Source organism: Embiotoca jacksoni, unplaced genomic scaffold, assembly GCF_022577435.1.
Source record: "Embiotoca jacksoni isolate LCO1_2020_lvr unplaced genomic scaffold, fEmbJac1.0.p SCAF_13, whole genome shotgun sequence".
Lineage (NCBI taxonomy): Eukaryota > Metazoa > Chordata > Actinopteri > Embiotocidae > Embiotoca > Embiotoca jacksoni.
In genome coordinates this window covers 1099484-1124870 of record NW_027185263.1, presented here as the reverse complement: position 1 = coordinate 1124870, position 25387 = coordinate 1099484, and the positions used below count along the sequence as shown (strand labels likewise).

At 42.6% G+C, this 25387-nt stretch overlaps 1 protein-coding gene across 5 annotated transcripts in view; it reads left to right on the top strand.

Annotated features, from left to right (window-relative positions):
* The window catches only part of zbtb16a (zinc finger and BTB domain containing 16a), a 130814-nt gene that overhangs the window by 45659 nt on the left and 59768 nt on the right, over positions 1 to 25387 (top strand). For all 5 annotated transcript variants that reach the window (XM_069145842.1, XM_069145840.1, XM_069145837.1 and 2 more), the window contains one exon: positions 9041 to 9138. In XM_069145842.1, the coding sequence (XP_069001943.1) occupies positions 9041 to 9138 (98 nt within the window). The remainder of the gene's footprint in view (positions 1 to 9040; positions 9139 to 25387) is intronic.

Sequence of the window (25387 nt, the reverse complement as noted above, 5' to 3'; positions counted from 1 at the left end):
GAAATAAAATGAGATACTCATGAGATACCCTTGCATTACAGCTGTCCTTAAGTAGCCAAGTTGTTGTTAGCCTAGCCACCATAGCCAGTCTGACTAATAGATACGTATTTAGAGTCACAAAAAAAGGCTAATAGCTACTTGTATTATTTTTGGCAGGTTGGATCTATTGGTGAACATGATGACACATTACATCAGATAAAGCTCCAGGTATATGTGTGGCATCATATTTACCATTTAATATAAGTACACTGAGTGCGCACGAATTAGTATCTTGTAGTATCTCGTATTAGTATTGTCTCTATGGCCACGCCCGGGCTCCGCAGAATACCACACCCTCACTAATTGCAGTTTCCGTGTCTTGCCACGTGCACCTTTAACAGCCTTTGATAATTTCTCTCCAGCCTGCGGATTTAAAATCTCAACCTCTCGGTCATATTCTCTTGTCGGCCTCTTATTGAATAAAAGGACTTTGGGAAGCACTTTACACTGAGTGGAGCTGCAGTAGAGGGAGGTTGAAATGGCTTTCTGAGTAACACTGAGGGTATTAGAGAGAGAATCCTAGTTTCTAAGCTTTGGGGGGAATCCAGGTATATAACCGGGATTAGGTTGAAATAGTGTCTTACTGCCCAGGAAGCACAATTAGAAGTCCCATTTTCCTGCTCTTACCTTTTAAAAAGGGAGGCTCTTCTAACTGTCATGCTTGGGTGGTAATAATTAGTGCATGTTTCAAATTGATGCTTTTCCACGGCTTGCGCAGCACGTAACAGCTTCTTGCAGGCTGTAGCAGACATAATGTTGAGTCCGATTTAACCGGAAACAGATCTGACGGCAATTTACTTTTGAAGAATAAATATCGAAATAAACTTAAAGGCTGTAATTACTTAATTATCATCTTATCAGGCCTGTGGTGCAGTCAGGTTACAGCTATCGGTGAGCAGGACGTAGTATCGTCAGATCCACCTCTGGCTCCTCCCCCAGCTGGTCCAAATATGGTCACTTCCTGCTCCAAACCGCTCCGAACTAACAAGATGGTGACGGACAGAATCTGAACTGGAGGCTTCATAATGTTCACAAACCAACGATGACATCACTGTTTTCACCTCCACACCTGAGCACCGTCTAGCTTTTATTAAAACAGACAGCAAGATTTCTCTTCTATTAAATCCTGAAAACGTTTATTAATTGATTCGCCGTGGGAGGCGGGGTGATCGTCCCTCACTCTCACGGCGGCCATTAATTACAGCCTCGGTGGCTAAATTAGTTTTTTTTTAAGTCACTGATACAACCTGACAACACTTTTCTGCCTTCATATCTCGTCTCTGCCCACCGCTGCTGCTGCTTCTTCTTCCTCTTCTCCTTCCCACATTGTGCCATTTTCAGCCACGTCATGTTCAAATTTAACCAACATTTACGTAAAGAGCCCTTAATGTATATCTGCATGACAAAGAGCCGCCGTGCATAAAGGGAAGCCAGTGTCTTCATGTCTGAAAGAGCTTTGGAGGCCTTGAAAACATGCTCGCACTTTAAATTGTGTTAATAACTCACTTGGAAGGGAATCTTATGACTACGCAGCTGTATGAAATAGTATTATTCAGGATATACTACGCTGTTTCACCTTGACAGGAGCTTGCGCAGGTCACTTTGCATATTTCTCTCTATTCAAACACATCGAGCGTAGATTTTCCTCATTTTCTTGTTTTCTAAAATATGTCGCAGGCAGCAGGTGGAAGCAACAGGGTTTGTGGGAAATGTGGTCAAAACGATGCATGAATCACCTTTTTAAGTCGTAGCGCCAGTTGAGCACCACCAAAGGCTGACAGCATGTTTACAGGTTGCATATCTGCAGAGACGAGGACCGTGTTTACTGCTACTGGCATTTTTTTATCTTTGTTTTTTTACCCCCGTCAGTTTTATTTTACGTTTTATTTCCTCACTTGAGACACCCTCGGGGTAAATTTTGGGGGTGGTAGTGTCTGCGATATTAACACAACAGGGGATGAAAGGCAGTGGCACTGTTCCCTCCCCATCTCATCGTTGTCTCTCCTCTTTTTTCTTTCTTTCTTTTTTTTTTCCCCCTCCTCTTGCCCTGCTACTCATCTATGCTCAACACGAGTGCCTCGGCGTTCGCGTGTGTGGCTTGAATTTATATGAACGTCTCCACAGCGGGGGGACAACGGGGGCCAAGTCATTGATATGTGCGGGAGGACTCGGGATAAACAGCCCACGCCGACCGGTGTTACGCCGGCGCGCCTGATACATTCTGATTGAGCAAAAAGACAGAGGGGTGGGATGGGGATGGGAGGGCGATGGAATTGGGGAGGCTTTAAGAGCAGGGATAAAATGACAGATTTTATTTATTTATTTATTTTCACCTGCTCCTCCAGCCTGCCACAAAATGGACGCATGTAAATGTTAAGAAGCGCACACGGTGCCTCCGGAGATGGGATGTGTGTTCAATGGAGGACAGCAAACAAACAGATGAGGTGCTGGATCCTGATGGATCTGGATATCTTTTATTTCCTTCCTGATAACCTTTTTGTTTTTATTAAACACCACCACCACCATATTTGTTTGTTTGTTTGTTTGTGTGCTCCCCCCCCCCTCCTATCAGGAAAAAAAAAAGAAGCCAAAATAAGAGGTGGCGACGGCACACTGCGCCACTTATGGCTGCATTAGGATCAGCCACCGAAGTGTCGCTGAATTGCCTCGTGCATCATTTCGGCTTTGTTCACCGTGACAGCGAGTTGTGTGTGTGAGCGGCGGCGGTCCGCGTCCGACCCCCCCGCGCTTTTATCCACCAAATGGATGCAGCGCCTGGGCGGCCGGGCTCTTTCCACCACTGGAGTGCATTATCCCATTTACACCACGGATCATTTTTAAAGTCTTTTTATTGACCTGTCACGTTGCTTGCCCTCGTGCATGCGTCTCCATCTGGAATATTTAACGGAATTAGTAAACATGCGTCGTTGTCGTATCTGCAGCGTGAGTCGAGGTGTGTTTGAACAGCTGCATCAACGAGCCGAGTCACGCGGAACCAAAATTACAATCAGAGAGTTCAGATAAATAAATAACGCGTATTAATTGCACGTCAGCGCAGCTTAATAGCCCACAGCTAACACACGGCATATCCGAAATAGGAGCGAACATCTACGCTACGTTTCACAGCGAGAGATCCAACAGGAAATCTGAATGAGATGCTCAGAGAAAATCTAAATCTACGCAAAAAGTGTCATTTAAAACATCAAAACTGACAAATATGGGAGTTGGTTTTTTTTTGTATCCTTTTGAACAAATTATAGCAGGAAATACTGAATATTTCTTCAACAAACCCAAATTTTCCACCTAACCCTCCTTTTATCTCCGTTTCATGTCCGCTGCTCCTCAGAAAAATGCCGTCTGGCCTGATGGACGTTCACCACGGCTGCTTTTCTCCCCAACTTTGTTTGTCGTTTTGTGTAAGACACGTGTTTTTAGAACGCACGTCAAATAGTGCTTCTATTAAAATGGTTCCTTTTCTGTAGCTGCATCGACACATGGAGATGCTCGTGCATCTGGTAGGCCTTTAGGTCCTTTATTCCATCTCAACGACATCGTGTGTAGTTTTGATTATTTACCTGTCAAAATAAAAGGTAGTTAAAAGATTCACCGAGCTGATTATAATCCTTTATTTTTATTTTTTTATGAAAATATTGATTAGCGCAGCTTTGAGAATACAAAGAATAGATTTTGGAAAACAACAAAAGAAAAGATTCAGATTTGTGTTTTCTGCTGAGTTAATGTGAGCAATAAACCGTTTGATTTTTTTTTGATCTTCCCTGCATGTCTCAGATGCTCAGATACATCACCATCCCTCTCAATTATCAGCTCTTTTTCTGACCCGCAGAACTAATGAACAAATAGCCGCACACACTCTTCCCTCGGTTTACCGCCGCTTATCAAGCACCTCTCTTTATCCTTCACTGTTTGCTTCTTTCCATCTTCTCCCTCTCTTTCTGTCGCTCTGCAAAGCTTTTATTCACAAACATCATTTCAGGGTGTTTTACAGCTCCCTCCAGGAGTGGAGGATGGAGGGAGAAATAAAAGATGAAAGGATAGACGAGGACAGAGAACAACACCAGAGGCTGCAGAGGGAGAAATAGATTTTTAGACAAGCGATGAGAAATCTCTTCTTTTTTTTTTTCTAATAGTTTGGATGCGGTGATATAAAATGGTGACGGGGAGCCGGAGAGGGCATCAGCATGAGTTTGAAGCCGAGTCGTTTAATTTAATGGGCTCTGGCAGCAGCTCCACTGCCTCTTGTCAAAGACCAATCACATGAAACCTGGATGATTGAGAGCCGTCAGAAGCACCACAGAGGACTCGCACTTATTACACTTATAGTCTGAGTAAATCTCCTTATTTTGACTATTTACCTGTGTTATATTACAAGTCGAGTGCAGGTGGGAAGCAGTGCTAGTTATGATATACGAGCGGCCGAGTCCGGCGGCAAACGTGGTAGTTTAGACTGAGCTGTTACGGCTCAATAACACCGGCCTGTAATCGAGTTTCAAACACACACACACACACACCTGAAGGTTTTCTTTTTTTTACGAGGAGGCACACGGCACGAGGTGATCAGCATATGTTTTGTTGACATAAATTTAAGATTTATTGCCGTTGTCAAAAGTGACTGTTGGACAAAGTCGATTATTAACTGAGTAAATGGCCTGAGAGAGTTTTATGAGAACTTCCTTAATGGCTACAGTCAGTCTGTTTCAAATCACCCTCCCCTGAGCTCCCACGCACACACACACACACACACACACACACACACACACACACACACACACACACACACACATACAAACACAAACACAAACACACACACAGCTCCCATCATCTATTTCAGAAGCACAACATGAAAGCAGACAGTTACGATGGGATTTGAGGAAGTGTGTGTGTGTGTGTGTGTGTGTGTGTGTGTGTGTGTGTGTGTGTGTGTGTGTGTGTGTGTGTGTGTGTGTGTGTGTGTGTGTGTCTAAACTACATCACTAAGCTGAGACAATATTTTAGTATCCTTTTACATATCATTAAACCTCGTTAAAGCTCTGAAGCTATTATCAGCTCTGCTTAGACTCAGAGCATTTCAAGGCGTATAAAGCGAACATAAAATACTGACTCCTGTCGGATGTTGCAAATAATTCGACTGTAATTTGAGGTTTACGTTGTCCACAAATAATGTGCGGTTAAGGGTCGATTGTTGTCTGTCATCCTAAAACATACATGTTTATAAGGTGACCTTTCTGTCCTGTCAAGTGAGAGTATCGACATATGTGGTTGTCACCATGTTGCAAAAGTTCCAACAGTGACGTCACCCGTTAGTTCGGAGCGGTTTGGAGCAGGAAGTGACCATATTTGGACGAGCTGGGGGAGGAGCCAGCGGTGGATCTGACCGATCTGATTGGAAACCTGACGATACTACGTCCCGCCCACCGATAGCTGTAACCTGACTGCACCACAGGCCTGTCAATCAAACAGACACGCCCCCAAAAACAGGTCTTCTTGAATCTTCTTTTCTAATGAATGAGGGATTATTTTCAGATGGACCTCCAGAAAACTAATAAGAAGGAGTGACTTTAGCTAACAACACCGAGATAACTGATGGACACATTTTATTCACTTTGGATTTGATGACAGAAGTTGAATGGGAGTCTATGGAGCCGGAGGCTTTTTGGAGCCGACCTTTAGTGGCACTCGCTGGTATTGCAGGTTAAGGCAACAACACTTCCTGTACTGTTTCAAAATTAAAAGCCCCCTAGCATTTAATTAGATAGAAACCCCTCACTTCTTAAAAAAAAAAAGCTTTTATTGTGAAACATTTTAATTTAAAAATAACTGAGTTTTTCTGTTGGCTTTATTAAATGAAAGTGATAGAAACATACATAGTTGACTACACCGCTGTACGTTAGCTTCTGTAAATTCTCATAATGTTTGTCAATTTTTTATATAATTTTTCACATCTTTTTTATTAAAAAAAAAAAAAGGCTCCTAAAAATGTGCACATCTCTTTAATAAATAAACTTCATATCTTCCTGATTAAATATTGTTAAATACCTCCAGTGGAACCGCTTCCTTAAAGTCCTTCCCTTCAACAGACTGAATCACTTTAACTGGTGTTGTTACCTTTCTGTCCGACATCCAATAATGTGCTGTTTCAGCGGGCAGTGCTGCCTTTTCAGCACACTTTGCTCATCACCGCTACATTTAGGGTGAAAATACATGGCAGTGGTTCCACTTTGAGTGGCCTTAATAAGTCCATCCACACCTTATCAGTGCTCTGTCTGGGGGGCACAATGGTCAGATTGAGGAGGGACACAAAAGGCCTTTGAAAGGCTTTTGTGCTTCTGTGTTGTGGTTTACCACTTACGTGTGTTTCCCCCTTATCGGGAGTGAAAGTGTGTGAATACATCACGTATGACCCTTTTAAAGGAAAGAAAAAAAAACAAAATCCTCTTCCATTTCTTTTGTCCGTTTGGTTGTTTGTGTCATTCAGATGGGTTTCTGGAGTAAACACCAGTGTTTGGTCCCTCGCAGTGGAAAAGAGGGTATTATTGGAGCTCCAGTCACAGGGGAAGGAATTCCAGTACGGAGCCGTGCGGTTGCCTCGATAGACCAGAATGCAATGCAGCTGTAAGAAATACTGCAGTCTTGGGCAGTTTGTCCAACTATGTGTGTATTGGCCAAGCGGCGCCCATCAGCGACGTCATCTGTTGTTTCGTGAACGGTCGTTATGAAGCCTACAGTTCAGATTTTTTTTCCGTCGTCATCTTTGCTAGTTCGGAGCGGTTTGTAGCAGGAAGTGACCATATTTGGACGGTCTGACTCGATCCGATTGGAAACCTGACGATTCTACGTCCCGCCCACCGATAGCTGTAACCTGACCGCACCACAGGCCTGTCAATCAAACAGACACGCCCCCCAAAACAGGTCTTCTTGGATCTTCTTTTCTAATGAATGAGGGATTATTTTCAGATGGACCTCCAGAAAACTAAGAAGAAGGAGTGACTTTAGCTAACAACACCGAGATAACTGATGGACACATTTTATTCACTTTGGATTTGATGAGAGAAGTTGAATGGGAGTCTATGGAGCCGGAGGCTTTTTGGAGCCGACCTCTAGTGGCACTCGCTGGTATTGCAGCTTAAAGCCTCGTCTTTCAGACCTGGTAGCTACGTCTACTTTTATTTACAGTCTGTGGTATTGCCGTATTATTACGTCCACTTTTGCAGGTTTCTCTGCAGGTTGTCGGGCAGTCTAGTGAAAACAGGAAGTGGAATTATTTTCATCACAACATCCTGCCTTGAATGAAACATTACAGATTGAAATCCAGCAGTGATAAAGTCTTGTTTTCTGTCTCTGTGTCACTTTCTCTCCCTTTTTCTTTTGGTCTTTTTAAGTGTCCTTTTTCCCTTTTGGGGCCAGTTGGCATTTACAGGACCTTTTTAATTAGTCACTGTTCTCCAAAGAGTGTTCTCCGTCACTCTGCCTTTGGTTGTTCCAGAGTCTCTCTTCCACAACTTCCAACCACTAAACGGTTATTGTGACTTCCTCACCCGTCGCTGCAACCGCCTCCATCTCCGATCTTTCTTTTTTTTTTTTTTTACCCCTCCCGCCCTCGTCAGGTTTCAAGGATGTTTTGCAGCAATTAATAGTGAGTGAAGTCATACTAGAACGTGATTGCTTAATAACTCCCGCAGTCATTTGCCACAGGACACGCCGTAATCGCTCTCCGTCTGCCTCGGTGTCGTCGTCCCCCTCCCTCCCCCCCTTCTCCAGGCACAAAAGAGAGCTGTAAATCAATTTGCATTCGACATCTGACATCAATCAGTCATGTTTTTTAGGGGAGAGTGGCACCACCTCCTCCTCTGCGGCTTTTGTTGAGAGACGCCAAGATGGATGGCTGTCATCTCGCCCGAGTCGAGCAGATCTCTCATCAAGGGCATTGTTTCCCCAAGAATTCGCTCGGCTGATCGCTCGGTGCCACCTGACTCGTCGGTGGAGACTCTGAAATCTGTTTGACGCCGTCTCGTTGTGTCTGCCAGGAGCACCCGAGTATAAAATCCCGGCCTCCCACCATCTTTTCTTTCTTTTTTTTTTTCGGTATATTCTCCGAGCTTAAAGGAAGTGTTTCTCACCACCTGTCGTCGGTTTGATTTCCCAAATCTAGCATCATCATCAAAAAAAAAAAAAGACGCTGAACGGGCAACAGTTTGTTAAAATATGCCGAATCTGAAACTTGGCAATCATGGGTGTGTGTGTGTGTGTGTGTGTGTGTGTGTGTGTGTGTTTTGGGTGTGTGTGTGTGTGTGTTTTGGGTGTGTGTGTCACTTTCAAGGCAAGGTATTTGAAGTTTCTCGGGAGGCTTAAGGCACCGCGGCAGTTGTTTGGCAATTCGTGTCACCTTAATTGCTTTCGAGCACTTTCAGATATCTCTCCAGAATAATACGCTTTGTGCAGAGCCCTGGGCTTTCTGAGGATTTGGTAACGGAGTCGTGAGGCAACGCTGGCTGTTGTCAGACGTTATTTGGTTACCTAACCTTCAAGGCCCTTTTTACCACATAATCAAATATTGACCCTTAGTCTCGTCTGACCTTGTGCGCTCAAACTACGTTACGGCCTTAATGACTGTCCATTTGGAAATAGGCCATTCATTCTTTTTTTGCTTCGAGCTCCACAGTCCAAAAAAAAGAAAGGAAATAGAAGCTGTCCCACAAATGGCTTTATAACACTAAGTAGCTGTCCTGTGTGTGTAAAGCATTTTATTTGACTTCGCAGCAGCTGATCCATCTGCAGGCCTCGAGATGGAGCGAGCTGATAACGCGGCCGCTTGATTTACGGCTGCAGGTCGCGGTCCAGCGCTCCGTGCAGAAGAATGCGTGCGCTGTAGTCGGACGGGTTGTCGCGCTGACGCTTATTTGCGCGTGCTGATGTTGTGATGGATGTAGAGAAGCCTGGTCCGAGTCAAGACGCTCAAGATGTTTGTTCTGCTCTTCGTCCACAGAAAGATGCACAGTGGGATGAAGACCTACATCTGCGAGCTGTGCGGGAAGAGCTTCCTGGACAGCCTCCGTCTACGGATGCATTTGCTGTCTCATTCAGGTACGGAAATCCAACCGCCACCCGAAAACACACACTCACCACCGCACACGGGGATCGCTGTTCAACGAGCTGGATTTCAATCAGCGTCTTACTGGAGTCAAAAAGGACAAATAGGAAACCACATTTAGAGAAACGCTGTGATTTCAAATCTCCTGAAACACCGTCGGGGCTTCACCAGGGAGTTTCGCATGTTTCTACAATTAATGTGCAGAATATTTAACATTTTCTTAATGACTGGAAATTGTGTGTTTGATTAGTTTTCAATCAATTTTGTCGAGATGCAAACGTAATAAATGCATAAAGTTTTGAGAAATCCGACTACATTTAAAACTGTGCTGCCCTTCAAAATAGTAAGTTTGTCAGGAATAAAAGCAGACTTGATGCAGCCTTCTTTGTTTTATAAGTACTGAGGTGAGAAGTCAAAATCCTCCAACGCAACCCCAACTTTTCTAACAACCCGCTACAGCGGCGGTGGAACAAATAATTCTCTTTTCATAAGTAAAAGAAAATGTTCAGGAACCACTTGTTGAGTCTTTATCAATGCACAAATATTTCCTGCATAGAATATAAATACTAAAGTGAAGCACCTCAAAATTGCACCAATGTGCAGTTGACTAAATGCACATTGTTACTTTCCACCACTGAACCAAAGCAGCTCGGTTATTTCAATGAGTTTTATTATTTATTAGTTATTTATTCATAATACATTTTCTGTCAGTTTGAACTCCCAACATCATATCTCCTTTATAAGGATGTGACCTCGCTGTCCTCAGCTGTCGCTGCTGCCTTGAAGTTAAATGAGTTTTATGTCACTTATGACCTGAATGTCGTAGTAAAATATAGAATTCAAAGTTAAACATGCTTCTTCTTGTTTGATAGGCAGGTGAACCTCTTGTTTCTTGGAGATTTGTAGTTTGAAGCTAAATTTGTGTAACGTCGATTCACAGATGCAAAGATGAACTGATTTACTCGCTGCATTAAACGCATCGTGGAGCGCAAAAACACCTGGAAACAGATTTTTACAGGAAAGTTGCTGCAGTCGGACGAAGAGACGACTCGTCTCGCGTTTAGTTCATTCGTTTGACCCCAGATGTCCCGGTGCCGAGACCTCCGAGCTGCTCACGACTCAGACCGGGGTGCACATGGGTTATTGAGACTCTGTAAAAGCCACGAGGTCTACACACACACACACACACACACACACACACACACACACACACACACACACACACACACACACACACACACACACGTACACGTGTGGATACTGAACGCAGGGCGTGTTGATGTTCCCACCGAGTCGTCTTCTTGACACCATCTTTGTTGGTTGGTGGAGAGGGGATACAACCCCCCGCCCCTCTCTTTAACAGCCCCCCCCCCCCTCCACCCCTAATCTGTCAGAAACCCATAATTGGCAGGATCATGTGTTTGTTTCGTCTCTCTCCAAAAGACGTTAAACAATGAGTGCGACGGATGCTGACACTTCGTCTCTGTTGTGACGAAGATGAATGACAAACTCACGCTGCGCCGGCGAATCGGCTCGGCTCACAGCTCCCCGCGTCAAAAGCAAAAGTTGCTCAGAGGAAATATTCTCTGATTATTCCTGAAAATTACACCCGGTTTCCTGCCGTCTGTGTCACACAAACAAATTAGAGCAGAGATTTTGTTTTCTTTCCAGCGTGCGTCTCCTCAGATTTAAAGCGTCGGTCGTGGAGCTGCGTGTCTGCGTGACATCGTGTCGTACAGTTCGAGCTCCTTCTCTTTAAATCACGAGTAATGATGAAGTGGAAGCTGAGGCTGAGTCAAGGTGATCACACACTTCACTGTTCACAAGTGCGTATGTCTGGAGATTTAAAGAGTCTCTTTGAGGCTGCTAACATGGAGCTAAGAAATATGTTCACACTTAAACATGTTTTATTAGTCCGCGTATACGTGTGTTTCTACTCACTTTTATCAGTGTTGAAGTTAATCAACTTCAGGAAGTAGAATTTAAATTCCCAAAACGTTAAAGATAATGAAAGCGGGTCATTATCGGGATAAAAAAAATTGAAGCGTTAAAATGTTGAAACTATCTGTATTTATCTGTAAATATGATGGAAGGATTTAGACTTTATTCTAGTTTTGCATGCGCTGCTAAAAGTAGAACATTTTGAACAACGCTTAACAGTTGTTAATCATTTCAATAACAGCGGAGAGACGTAGAAAATAACATGAAACAGGAGAAGACCAAAGAAAAGAAACAAGTCCAGTTCATTACAGCTCTAGTTTTTACAGCTCTGGAGTTTGTACAGTGTTTGAAGGAGTTCAGAGACGTTAAACAGGAGATGAAGGCACTAAGGTTCAACACCAGAACTGCAACCTATAAAAAAAACAAAAAAACTGTATTTTTAGAAATAAAAATAAGTTTGTACTCTTTCAAACATTGTTCAATAATTCAAAATGACAAAAGATGGTTTTATGTTTCTGATAAAAGTTTCATGACACTATTTTCCAACCCTTTATTTCTCCCGTACGTCGTGCAATCGATCGCACAGTTTCGCACAAAGTTAACGGCTCTAAATCTCTGTGTGTAACCTGAAGTAATACAGGAGGAGGTTGTCAGGGTTACTTTGTGAATAAAGTGTGAGGAAAAAAAGTGCAAGAAAAACCCATAAATACAGTCTGAGCGTCAGTGGAGCAGATTTCCAGTTGGAAGCGCGTTGCTTAGAAAACTTGTGTCGCATCAACAGGTTAATAATAACTCCTGGTTTGTACCCGCTGTCATCAGGTGAGATCTCTGCAGACAGGAGATCAAATGGAAAACAGAAACAGCGAAAACTCCAGGAAGAACCACACACACACACACACACACACACACACACACACACACACACACACACACACACACACACACACACACACACACACACACACACACACACACACACACACACACACAGAGAGAGAGAGGCAGCCGAGCGGAAGATGTGGGCAGTGTATTTTTAGCAACAGTGGCAGCAAGTGCACAAACTTTTTTTTTCCTCTTTTCTTTTCTCCCTCCTCTTCTTTCTGTGCCGTCTCGACATCAACCTGCACTGTTACACACATCAGCGTTGATTCATCGCCGCTTTGGTCTGCTGTAAAAAAAAAAAAAAAAAAAAAAAGGCAAGACGAGCGCTTCTGTGGAGACAGGCGACGGTTAGGGAAGAGACGGCGCCGAGGCGAAGATGCTTTGATACTTTTTGTTGTCTTTCTTTTAAATATTTTTTGCACTTCCCCCCCCCCTCTCTCCTCCCCCCCTCTCTCCTCCTCTCCCCCTCTCCCCCCCCCCCCTCCGCCTCCTCCACCGTTTGACTTTCAAGGCTTTCTCTCGGTCTGACACCGCATCTCCATTTTTTTTTTTCTATCGTGCCTCTCTGTAATGATGACACTTCACCGAGTCCCCAAAACCCTCAACCTCCCCCCCCCACCTCCCTCCCCCCTCCTCCTCCTCCTCCTCCTCCTCCGCCGCCGCCGCCATCATCCTCCAGCTTCAGAAGCAGAATATCGGGGAGATGAAGCAGAGAGTGGAGAGGCTCTTTGGTATGCGTGGCGTGTCGTGGATGTGGAGCTGCTCCCTCCCTCCCTCCCTCCCTCCTCCCTCCTTCCTCCCCTCCGCTGGTCTCTCACTCTCTGCCTGTCTGTCCGTCCATCTGTCTGTCTCTCTGTGCTTGTTGTACCGAGCTCTTTGGCAGCTCTCCAGTCTGGGCTGCCTGCCACCGCTGAGGGTACAGTATGTACAGTCTACCTTGTGCCAGCTATTTTTTTTTATTTTTTTTCCCCTCCTCGTCTTGTTCTGTCCTCTTCACGTTGTGTTTTCTTTTTTCATCTCTGCCTGACGTTTAGTGTTTGACAGCCTGTGTTGGGGGGGAGGGGGTGCTGTGACTCAGCCCCTTTTTTGGGGGGGCATTTTGAGCTCCTAGTTGTTGTTTTCTGTCAGTTATGGCACCAAGGATGGACAGTAAAACCTGTATTTTGATTTATTGAATTTAATGCACAAAGATCCAAATATTTAGTATTTTATTTGAGCTGGATGTGATTCCAGTTTGTATTGAATCACAACTTTTTCTTCTGACTGAAATGTACCTTAAAGTATCAAAATCAAATTCATGAACTTCATTGTTTGAGCCGATACTTCCTGATTTAAATCATAATTTTACCAATTTTCGACTGCATATTATTCAGTGAAAGTTTTTCTACATATATTTATGTTTAAACATTTTTAAAAGTTTGGTTTCTTTTATTGCATTTAGTAGAAATACCTTACAGAAAAGACTCATTTATATAATAAACAATTAACTTCTTCAGTTTTTAACTCCGATTTTGTTTCTGCCAAATTAATATTTTCAAAGTAAAGAATTAAAGTTCACACAAAATGTTTGCACTTCTCAAACTGAGGTTTATAAATAGTGATAGTTTGATAGCTAAACTAGGAACAGTCGTCCAAATATTTTCCACTAAACTCAATATTAGAATGAATTGAGGCCTCTGAACAGACAAATGGTGCAGTTAAACATCAGTTAAACTGTACTTGTGTGTGTGTGTGTGTGTGTGTGTGTGTGTGTGTGTGTGTGTGTGTGTGTGTGTGTGTGTGTGTGTGTGTCGAGGCTCATCAAACAAGACCAGACCAGCCTGATATGATTCACAGTCTGTTTTCCAGGCGAGCCGATGCAGCATAATAAGATTACCAATGAGACTCTCGCTGAACAACTTCTCATCTCACTGCCTTCATGCCGTCCTAATCCTCCGGTTACAGTATGTATACATGCTAAAGATTAGAGTGTGAATATACAACATGGTGGATCGCACCGTCTTCTTCTTCTCTGTCTCTCTGTCTGCTTTACATCACTGATAAATACATGTAAGGTTATTACAAAAAGAAAATGACGCTCTTTCAGGTCAAATTTGTCATTGATTTTTGAATTAAACTCGTTTTTCCAATTAAATTTAGTCGAGAAAGTTCTTTCAGACTTGAATCTGAATCCTGTTTGAGCCCCAAAAAAAAGAGGAATTTCTCCATTTATTTAATATCAAAAAGTGTTCAGCAGATGTTTGGTTGCAGCCTTTAGACTTTCTTTATCCCTGAGATGTAAAAGAAAACACATGCAGTGCAATGCTAAAGCATGAAAAGAACATGGTTTTTGGTGTCTGTAATCTATTAACACAGACGTGTCCTTGTTAAGTAAACTGTGCTTACAAACAGTGACCAAACATGATTTTAATTATATTTAATGATAATTTAGTTCAAATTTAAAACCCTTAGATCCTTTTATATAAACGTTATTTAATCAGGAAGACTCATTGAGATAAAAAAAAAAAAAATCTCTTTTTCCAAGAAACATTCACCAGATATCAAATTATTCTTGAATTATGTAATTGTATGTTTAATAACCCTCCCGAGAGATTAACTCGTTCACTGGAGGCGTGTTTGTCTGGTTAGTTCTCACATGAAATAATAAACTTCTGTGAGAGTAAACTATTTCTGCTCTCTCGATTACAGTTTACCCACAAACACGTACGTACATTATTGATGGGAGCATGTTAATCTGCCGTGTCGTGCCTGTGACGCACGCGTCATGGCTTCGGTATGCTGGCGTTTGGTTTGTGCGTTAGTCAGCCGGTGCAGCCGGACGCTGTGGATCAGGAAAGTGTTGGTGACCAACACTCCGTCGTCGGAGCTTTTCACATGATATATATTTATATGAAGCCGCGACTGGAAGGATTTCCCACAATGGCGCCGCCCCGGTGGTGAAAAGATGCAACAACTGGTCTTTTAGTGAAGCACAGAGTGGATAAAGGAAGATGAAATAAACATGTTGATTTTGAGAATGTGCTGTCTGCAGTGAGTCTACTGTAAATGTACCTCCTTGTTATTTTTTCTTTACTGTGAATGTGCCAGAGGTAACCGAAGGGCCGGTTTTCCTGCCGTCCTCGACCAGCTGTTTCACTTGGCTCCCTAAAATGAAACGCTTTGTTCCAATCTTAAATGAGGGTGAACAAAAAAAAAAAATGCCCACGAAAAAACATCCAGAGCGTTTAGATGAGAATGAAATGCAAAGAATTTTTGGGAAATGAATTCGGGCGAGGCGAGGAGGGATTTTTTTTTTTCTTTCTTTCTTTCTTTCTTTTTTTTTTTTTTTTTTTTACCCCGACGCTCTTTTGTCCGTGTTTCTATCTGCGTGGCGTTTGTTTGGTTGTTTGGCAGTCGACCGGTCGGCTGTTTTGGCGCGGCGCCGTTCTCTCCCCTCACAGTGATGACGACATATTTGTGCCGGCAGGTCTGGATGTTCTGCCAGCATTCCAGCATTTATGATCGCTCGCAGATGTGAGTCCAGGAACACACTGTACTGTACCCAAACCCAGAAATTAATGAAACTTGACTGCCTTCCAGGCCACAAATTCCTAAATGTGCGTGTGTGTGTGTGTGTGTGTGTGTGTGTGTGTGTGTGTGTGTGTGTGTGTGTGTGTGTGCATGAGTGAGAAGAGAGACAGAAGACTCAGGGGAGGGAGGGAGGGATAGAGATGGCAGAGAAAGGGGGGAGGAGGGGGTGGGGTGCTATTAAAAGCCAAGTAGCAGGAAAAGTAGAAAAAAATAAATAAAAGTATGGCCCGAAGAGTGAGGCGTTTTTTAAATCACAGCTGATGCACACACACGTATGACTGCTGCTTTTTCAGGATGACGAACAGCAGCAGCTCGTTCTTTATGTCGGCCGTGACGTCACTCCTCCTCCTAAAAGTTCCCCTCCGAAACCTGTTGATTTACGGCCGGGATCGTCTGGAAGAAACCTCAGCCGGTTGCAGACGAGCGAGCGGTGGCAGGACACGGGGCTCGACTTCACCGGAGCATCCTCCACACTTTGATTTTCCTAGCGGAGACTTGTCAGACCTCCGTCCTGGGAAAATGACTTCTCCGGGCAGTGTGGGAATTTAACTGCAGAGAAACACGTCTCGGTGTTTTAATCATATGTTCTGCAGCGTTCATACTCGGGTATATAAACATATTTACAGCTGCTGCTTGTAGACTTTGGCTGGAAAAATAACAAGCAAACCAGCTGATGTAAAATCTCCTGCAGCCGTTCACGCTCCAGAGGAAGCTTCTTTTATTTTAGCTTTTGCTTGAGCAGGCAAAATATTTTCTTTCTCTTCCATCCAAAGCTTTTACAGGTATCGCCTGTTGCGGCTACGAGTTCGGCTTCATGCATTTAGTCTCATCAAATATTAAATCCAGTGTCCTCAGTCTACTCCTGTGAACCAGCGAAACCCCGACTGATCCGTTTGCTCGCCTCCGTCTCATTTCAGTCACATCATATTCCCAAATATATGAGGCCACGAAAGTATTTAATAAATTAATGTCTTAATGAAACTGGCAGATAAAAGTTCTCAAAGGAAGAACAGCGCCCCCTTTCTGTTACGTAAAACTGTAAAAAAAAAAAAAAAAAGCTTTTTGACGAGCAGTCTTCTTCTGCAAAAGATCTTTTATTGAAAGTTTCAAAAATACAATGTTAAATATGCAATTATATACTCGTTTACAAGGGGAAAGTAACTAAATAAATACATGTTCAAAACAAGCAAAAATATAAGAATCTTTCAAGTAAAATTTTAAACTTTATATTTTCAACAATTTACTGAACAAAACTGTTTATAATCATCCATCCGAGCTCGATTCCTATTTTTAAGATGTGAAAAAAAAAGTGATCACCTTTTACCTATTAGTTTGTCATCAAATCGCCACATTCCCCTTTTTTTTTTTTTTGGTTCCTCCTAAAGCCTGTCAATCAAAACAAAAGTCGGGCAGAAAGCTCAAAGTTTGCAGCCCTCGCTATTTTCAGACAAGTAGGGAAAAAAAAAGCAGGAGGACTTGATCTTATTCCTTTTATTACAGGGATATTGCAGCTTTAAATCCTTTCGGTTGCTAAGTAGCGAGTGCCCCTGTGCTCCCTTAATGGGCCTGATTTGGTATTCCGCTCTGATGCCAAGTCTTATTTTTGTATGCGAGACAAAGTGTTTTGATGGAGGGTGATCGCTGAAATGTCTGTGTCTACCAAAAGGCTGTTTTTTTTTTTTTTCCTCCTTCTTCTTTTGGTGGAGAGTGCGAGTTTTATGGCCTCTCACAGTACAGTACACTGTGTGCCTTCTGCTCAAAACAAGAACACAGTCGATTGAATTTTGGATTCGCTTCATCATCCCTCCCTCCTCCCAGCAGCTTTGTTGTCAGCGAGCAGCATGTGTGTGTGTGTGTGAGAGAGAGAAAGAGAGAGAGATGTGAGTGCTCGCTGCTGTGTGTGTGTGTGTGTGTGTGTGTGTGTGTGTGTGTGTGGTAAAAGTCAATTATTACAAAAGGCTGCCAATTAATTTGCTCTCCTGGAAATTCGAATGATACTGTAGAAAGCACACACTCATAAACACATGTGCACACAAATCCAACACACACACACACATGCAAAATAAGCACACACACACACACACACACACACACACACACACACACACACACCATGCTCACCATTAAGTGAAAACAAGGGAGAAGATGCAAAGGCTGCAGACGTTTGTTTGCTTCGGACTGTGATGTTAAATTAGGTCGTGTGTGTGTGTGTGTGTGTGTGTGTGTGTGTGTGTGTGTGTGTGTGTGTGTGTGTGTGTGTGTGTTTGGGGGCCTCTTACCGGCTGAATAGTGAACATAGCTCGAGGGGGCTAAAGCGGGATCAGGTGGAATTGTCTCTCGTCTCCAGGTATTCTGGGAGTGTCTTTTTTTAGGCCGAGGGTCCTTCAGACCGTCTCGGGGCGTCGGGAGGACAGAAGGGCAGAGCTGATTGGGAGTCCTCTACGCCACTTATCTGGACACAATAAGTTCTGGTTTTGAAGCTGCTCATCAGGCCACTGTCATCATCATCATCATCATCATCAGCATACAGCAATATAGATATATTCGCATCCTCTGTGCAGCGCAACGATCATAATTTTTTTTATTTATATAACACCAAATCAACACACAACTTTACAACATTAAACAAACGGAACAATTCAACAGTTCGCCAATTCAACAATTCAACAGTTTATCTGACAGGAAAAGAAAAACTCCCTTTTAACAGGAAGAAAAACCTCCAACGGAATGCAAATTTAATCTGGTCTGGTTGAGTGAAACCATCGTTTACCAAAGCAAACTTCTCTTGCGTAAGGATTCAAGAGAGAGAGTGTGTGTGTGTGTGTGTGTGTGTGAGTGTGTGTGTGTGTGTGTGTGTGTGTGTGTGTGTGTGTGTGTGTGGTGCTGGCGAGGTCCAGTTGTGCAAGTTCTGTGTAGCAATTAGTGGTATTTGGAGGGAGGTTCTGCTGTGAGTATCTGGACTGCACATGTTCATATCAGCCCGGTCTGATTCGCTCCCTTTGATACGTATTTAGTCTTTGCAAAGAAATCCACGTGGATCGTTGAGTTTCCCGTGACCTTATCTCCTCGTTGCATGGTCATATGAGCAGTGTGTGTCTGTAAAAGAGAGGATGGGAGGAGGTGGGTGGAGGTGGGGGGTCGTTAAAGGATTCCCGAATATAAAATAAAAAAGGAGGAGGAAAGAAAAAAGCAGAGCGGCAGCGATGAAAGGTTGGTTGTACAGGGGGGAGATAAGGTTGTGAGAGCAGGAGGCTAAATTTAAATCGTAATTGGCCGACTTCCACAAGCTTGTGGGCATTTTAATGAGTCATAATAACTTCATTTAAAACCAGCTGAGCAGAAAATAGATTGGAGAGGAGCCTGTGGCTAGTATGGATTTGTGTTGCTGTGTGTGTGTGTGTGTGTGTGTGTGTGTGTGTGTGTGTGTGTGTGTGTGTGTGTGTGTATTGAGCTCGACTGTAAAACCTCCACACACACACACACACACATGAACGGCGTGCAGAGAGGAACCGGTGCGACATTCATGCAGGACTTCTCTCAGAAGAACGCCGAGCTCCCTTCTTTTTTTCTGACGCGGCGTTGCTTCGTGTCTCAGTAACGACACAATCAACGCATTTCTTAACGTGGCGGCCGTGGCGGCGTTCGTCAGACACCGACTCCACGGTTACTAATTGTCTGCGCTCGGTATTCAAATAATATCAAGTGCTGAGGATGAAAATAGAGCTGCAGAGGAGAAAATGAGAAAGAAAATGAAAGTGAATTCCAGACGGAGCTTTTATGTCGCCCGCTCGAAGTATCGACGTGTTTGATTGACACACTGTAATATATAATAACAATGAACCTTTATGTGGTTGACTTTTGTTTTATATTATTGTACAAAAAGTATGGTCAACAACTGAGAATCAACGACCATCATGCATTGCACAGACATAGTTTTCTCTGGGGTGCAATTTAAAATGTTAATTAGATGGCTCAAAGGAATAACAACCATCTGAAAGTGTTTTTTGTTTTTTTGTAAACCACCTTACTGTCTGCACAGGAGTCCCTTTATAGTGAGTATTTATCGTGAACGGTTGCAGACACGGCTCACTTCACGTCTTCAGAGTCGTCAGCTGACATGATGTCGCCGTTCTTTGTTTTAATCCTCAATACCTGCAAATTGCATCCAAATTCCCACTCCCTCTTCTCGGTTGAATTGCAGAGCGAGTATTAATCACAGAGAGCAGCACATCTCGTATGAAACTGCACAATTTGAGCTTTCCAGAAATGTCAGTGTCTCGTCTGTGTGAGAAAACGTTGCCGAGAAAATCAACTTTAAAGTTGCATAAAATTGAATCGTCTCTTCAAGAAGCGCTGCGTACATCTCGAAATCTTCAAACTGCTGAGTCATACAGTAACCCCACAATCATGGTTCAGATATTTCCAGATTCTGGACAATCTCCTCTACACAACTATAAAAAGATATCTCTACTGACTGTAGTTTATGGAGCGATACATGTAAAAACACAACAATTTCATAACACAAAATTATTTTTTCCTTGGTATAAAGGCCAAAATAAAAAAATCTCGAAGTGTTATCAAATTAAATGATGAAAGATTTAGATAGTCTCGACTGTCCTGAAAAAAACAAGATGTAGCATGAATGGTTAGCTCCTATAATGACCAAGATATGAGATTAAAATGAAGGTAGTGAAATTAACCTGAAAATAGCCTCGCTTTTAAAAGCTTAATCCCCTTTTAACACCGGTCAAAGTTGTCAGTTATTAACAACATAAATGTGTTTATAAAAAATGTGGTAACCAGTCTCTGGAAGTATTGGGCAAAAGAAAATCAGTAAAAAGACTCAAATCTCAACTGCGGCAGGCTGCATTATCTGGATTTATCAATCCCTCAATCAAACTTTATTTATGTCGCACTTTTTGTACATTTTGGTGCACTTCACAGGTGATTGACAGGCAATAATAAAGACAGATGTAGACCAGAAAAATATATAAATATATTAAAACAAATTTGAGAACACGATTAAAAAAACAAATTAAAAGGAAAATAAGAGCCTTTAAAAACCACTATGTTTCAAATAGTGGATGGAGGAAGCTGAAACAAACTGAACTCTGTGCTGATTCCTGATATTATTTTCTACCAGATGACATCATGTGTAGTTAAACCAGCTTCACACTGCGTCCCTGAAGAGTTGCCCTGTCAGAGCTTTCGCCATGTGTGCTAATATCAGAATGAAATGTGCCATGGTGTCCAATCAGAGCTGCCTCTAACCTCCCTCTCAGTGCATTGTTCCCATCATCCACTCCCTAAACCGGACAGCGAGTCACACCTGGAGGTGAAGGGAGTTTTTTTTTTTTTTTTTTTTTTAAATGCCTCAGATTTCTCCAACATTACGTCCGACAGTTGAACGTTGTCTCCAACAGTGTGTCATACATCCAGGCTGGCTATTAGATTTTCACCATCGCCCCTCTCCGTAATGAGCCCCTGGTATGCACTGACATCGGCAGGAATGGAAGACGGCCAGTCAAAGCCGACAGCTCCTTCATTGTGTCGCGACGACAGCGTGTGTGTAATGAGGCAGGTCGTACACGAGTGTGGACAGTCACACTGTGTTCACATGTCCGCCGGTTCCTCTGGGAGATTACCGGCCTGCTCGCGTTAACTATATCTCCACCGCAAGCATGTGACCGTCACATGAATTCATAGTTATTGAGCACATCTGTCATTGTTTCACACGGCTTATCTACTCACTCTCCCTTTTTAATGTCGCCTTCTCTTATATTATTTAGCAGCCACGTTTATATGTTTGACAGTCGGCTCCCAATTTGCTTCATTTTGCTGAAATATGTTTGTAAATCTGAATGCAGTGTTATAAAGGATCAAAATTCTCTTGCATCCCCGACTGGGGGGAAAAAAGGAAATGTGGGGGGATTGTTTGTGACACAAATCGTAATAAAAGTAAATATTCTCTCAGGCATGACCTTTTATTGCATTATGTAAGTTGGCCAATAGCTCTGGGAAACTTTTTAGATCAATTTCGCAGCGCAGATTAGAAAGCTATGAATCCCATTTATGGAAGAGCTCCCTCATGAAATGCTCTTTGAAACTTTTATATTTTCGGATGAAGAGAGAATGAACCCGGCTAAGCAAAGATCTGCCGACGGCTCTTTCGTGTGTGTGTGTGGGGGGGGCAGGGGGGGGCAGGGGGGGAGAAAAAAGCAAGAGGGAAAGTGAAAGGAGACGGAGCGAGCGAGGCAGAGGGAGAAAAGATAAAAGCACTCCCAAAGCCATCTGGAAGTAGCCAGGACACACAAGGATTGCTTTTATGCTGCTAATTCCACTGGGAGGTGCGACATAAAAGCAAAGCATGGATATTGTGTTATAACTGTTGAAAACAAGCAAGTGGCCACAGAATACTAATACGGCCGGTCAGAAGGAAAAGCACTTCAATCCAGGAGTAAACAGGCTTTTTGGACGGACCCTCAGAGGACAGTCGGGGGCGGGGGGGGGGGTGCAGGGCGGATTGATTTGCAGCTATTACTTGACGGTTTTCTGAAAGACTTTGCACAGACTTTTAAGATGCACCACATCTGTACTGCGGAGCTCGTCTGTTCTATTTCATTATTAACTATCGGCTGCGTTTACACACACGAAGACGTCTGATTATCGTCCACACTTTGGTCAAGTTATAATTCTCCAGCTTGAGTACAATTTCTTGCACAATTTGCATCCATATCTTTAATCTTTAAGGTTTTTAACCTCCTAAATACGAAGATAACGTGAGTTCAGACAACATAGTCGATCACTGCACCATAAACCGTCTCCAAATGTTTTATTTGGCTGCAAACAAATACAGTTGTTCTTCTTCTGTTGCATCTCGGTGGTTAAAACATGTCATTAAAACACATGACGTACCACAACTAACCACCAAGCACAGGACTGACAGCTTAACATTTGAAGTCTTATTTAAGTTTAGGTTTCATTTAAGCCTTTAAATAAACTAGTTGGCAAGCACGTCTCTCCGATAACGACAGTAAACACAAAAAATAAAAGTTTTAAGATGTTAAAATCCAACCAAACGGTGATATCACTGCACTGACAGCAGCGTTAGTTCCCTCCTGCTGCAGGCGGTCCGTGTGGTATTACGTTACTCCAACTTATGTCCGTGTCCACTGACCCGTAACTAGTTTGCTTGACTTCCTGTTTTTTGGGTTTTTTTGTTTTTTAAAGGAATCACATGTAAACGTTCCCAGCGAGACCTCTTCAGAAAGAAACCTCGATGCACGTTAAATATGCAACGTCATATCTGTGGCTTTAATTAGAAAGACGTAATGAGCGCGCCCAGCAGGACGCCGGCACACATCACCGATACAGATGTTTCTGTCAGACTGTCACCGACTCTCACACGAACCTTTGAAATGTTGCACTAAATTCTCTGTAAACTGGAGATGTTCCCATCATTTCGGCTGAAGTGAATAAATCAAGATGGTGGAACATCAAAAAGAACATCCAGCTGAAAGCCTGCGATGTTCTGTCACTTCTGCTGCACGGATCATTCAACTTTAATCTGCTCCAGAGTTAGAGGGCTTCACCAGTTCATAACCAAGTCTTCACTGGATGTGAAGTAACTACACACAATATCAAATAGATTTTTAAGGGCAAAGTAATGAACGTTTACCTGAAAGTGTTTTTGGCTTTTCAGTAATTAAGGTGAAGCAAAGTTATGCAGATAAAAACTACTCAAAGTTTACGACTGACGATTGCAACCGTTTCCAAAGAAAGTTGAGACGCTGTTCAAAATGTTAAAAAAAAAAAAAAAGCAGGATGTGATGATTTTTTAAATCATATAAACTCGCATTTAATACATATCAAATGTTGAAATTGTATTGTTTTATGGAAAATATTTGCCATGCAGCAACACAGTGTTCACAGACGATGCTTTTCAGAAGTGTTCCTGAGCCCATGCAGTGATTTCCACTGCAGTCTTTTTTTAATGCTCGTCCCATGCGTACAGATATTTCTCCAGATTCTCTGAATCTTTTCATGATATTATGAACCGTAAATGATGAAATCCACTAATTCTTTATAGTTTTACGTTGAGGAACATTATTCTGAGATTGTTGAACTATTTATTTTCCAACACAGTCTTTCACAGAGTGATGAACCTCTCCCCATCTTCACTGCTGAGAGACTCTGCCTCTCTGAAATCATCTTTTTATACCCAGTCATGTTACTGATCTGTTGCCATGGTAACCTAATTAGATTGTAAGTAGATGTTCCACCAGCTGTTGGTTTTTTTTTTTAGCATTATACAACTTTTCCAGTCTTTTGTTGACCCTGTCCCAACTTTTTTAAGCCGTGTTGCTGCCATTAAATTCAAAATAAGCACATATTTTTCATAAAACCTTCTCAGTTTGAACATTTGATACGTTGTCTTTGATCTATTTGTAGTTAAATATGGGATCACGTTCTATTTTTATTTAAATTTTACACGGCATCCCAAAATTTTTGGAAACGGGGTCGTAATTCATGATGATAAACTCGTAATATTCTGCCGTATTTATTAATTAATTCATACACAGCACAGTTCAGCTTCTATAGAGTCATCTGCATCAATATGACACAATGCACAGTCTGATTAACGTGCACAGTAAATCCGTACAAAATGTAGAGATGAATAGACTCATAGCTCGATGAGCCAACAGCAGGAAAAGAGGGGAAAAAAGCCCGACTCAGAGCAACTCGAGGGGACAGACGAACCCTTTGAACCGTACAGTCACCATTTGGCCTATTTCTGCCTCAGCTGATTGTGTCCCCCCCGCCCCCCCATCCCACACACACATGAACACACCACCACCACCACCACCTCCACCCTCACATATACTCACGCTTCCCCTACTTTTTGGCTGCCTGCCAAGAGCTGTCATTGCCTCTACAGTATCACTTCTGCTGTATCTATATCCAGAGCTGTGTGGACGCAAAGGAGGAGAAAGGGCCGGCAAATCCACGATGTAAAACTTTGATTTAGTCAAAAAGGGGGGAAAATTATCAGGACACGTTGTTTCGTGAACTGAATTTACCATTAAAATGCTGTTGCTAGATATTAATTTAAGGGTTTGTTGCCACCCTGTTTCGCTTTCAAATGGACGCAGCTTCAGTCCGAATTAACACCTGCTACTCTTGATTGAATAATTCCCGAAGTCCCGATCGCTTCCCAACTAAGTGTTTATCAAAATAAACAGCAGAACTTACCCTTTCTAATGACACGGGACGTTTCTCGTGACGATAAAGCGTTTTCAGATCATCGGGTTTTGAAATCACAGCTGACTTCTGCATTTTCTCCAACATATTGCTGACATTCGTGACATTTATTTTCCATCTGCACCAAGCACTTTTTTTGTGAGTCATACAGCGTCCCACAAACATGGTTCAGATATTGCCAGATTCTAGACAATCTCCTTTACACAATTATATAAAGATATCTCGACTGCCAATATTTTATAGTGAGATGCATGTAAATATATAGCAATTTCATAAGACAAAATAACTTTACTCCTTAATATAAAGGCTAATATACAAAATCTGTAAGTATTATCAAATTAAATGATGATACATTTAAATAGCCTCGACTGTCCCGAAAAAAACAAGCTATAGCATGAATGGTTAGCCCCTATAATTAAGAAGATACGAGCTTGATAGTCCTGAAAATCACCTCTGGAGTTGACAGAGTTAAGGGTTCCTGGAGGTCTGTTGTCACTCTGGTTTCCTTCCAAATATGCAGACAGCGAAGGTAGCAGAATGAAGCCTTTATTTTATTTAGGACTATGTATTTGCAGCGTGCATGCTGTA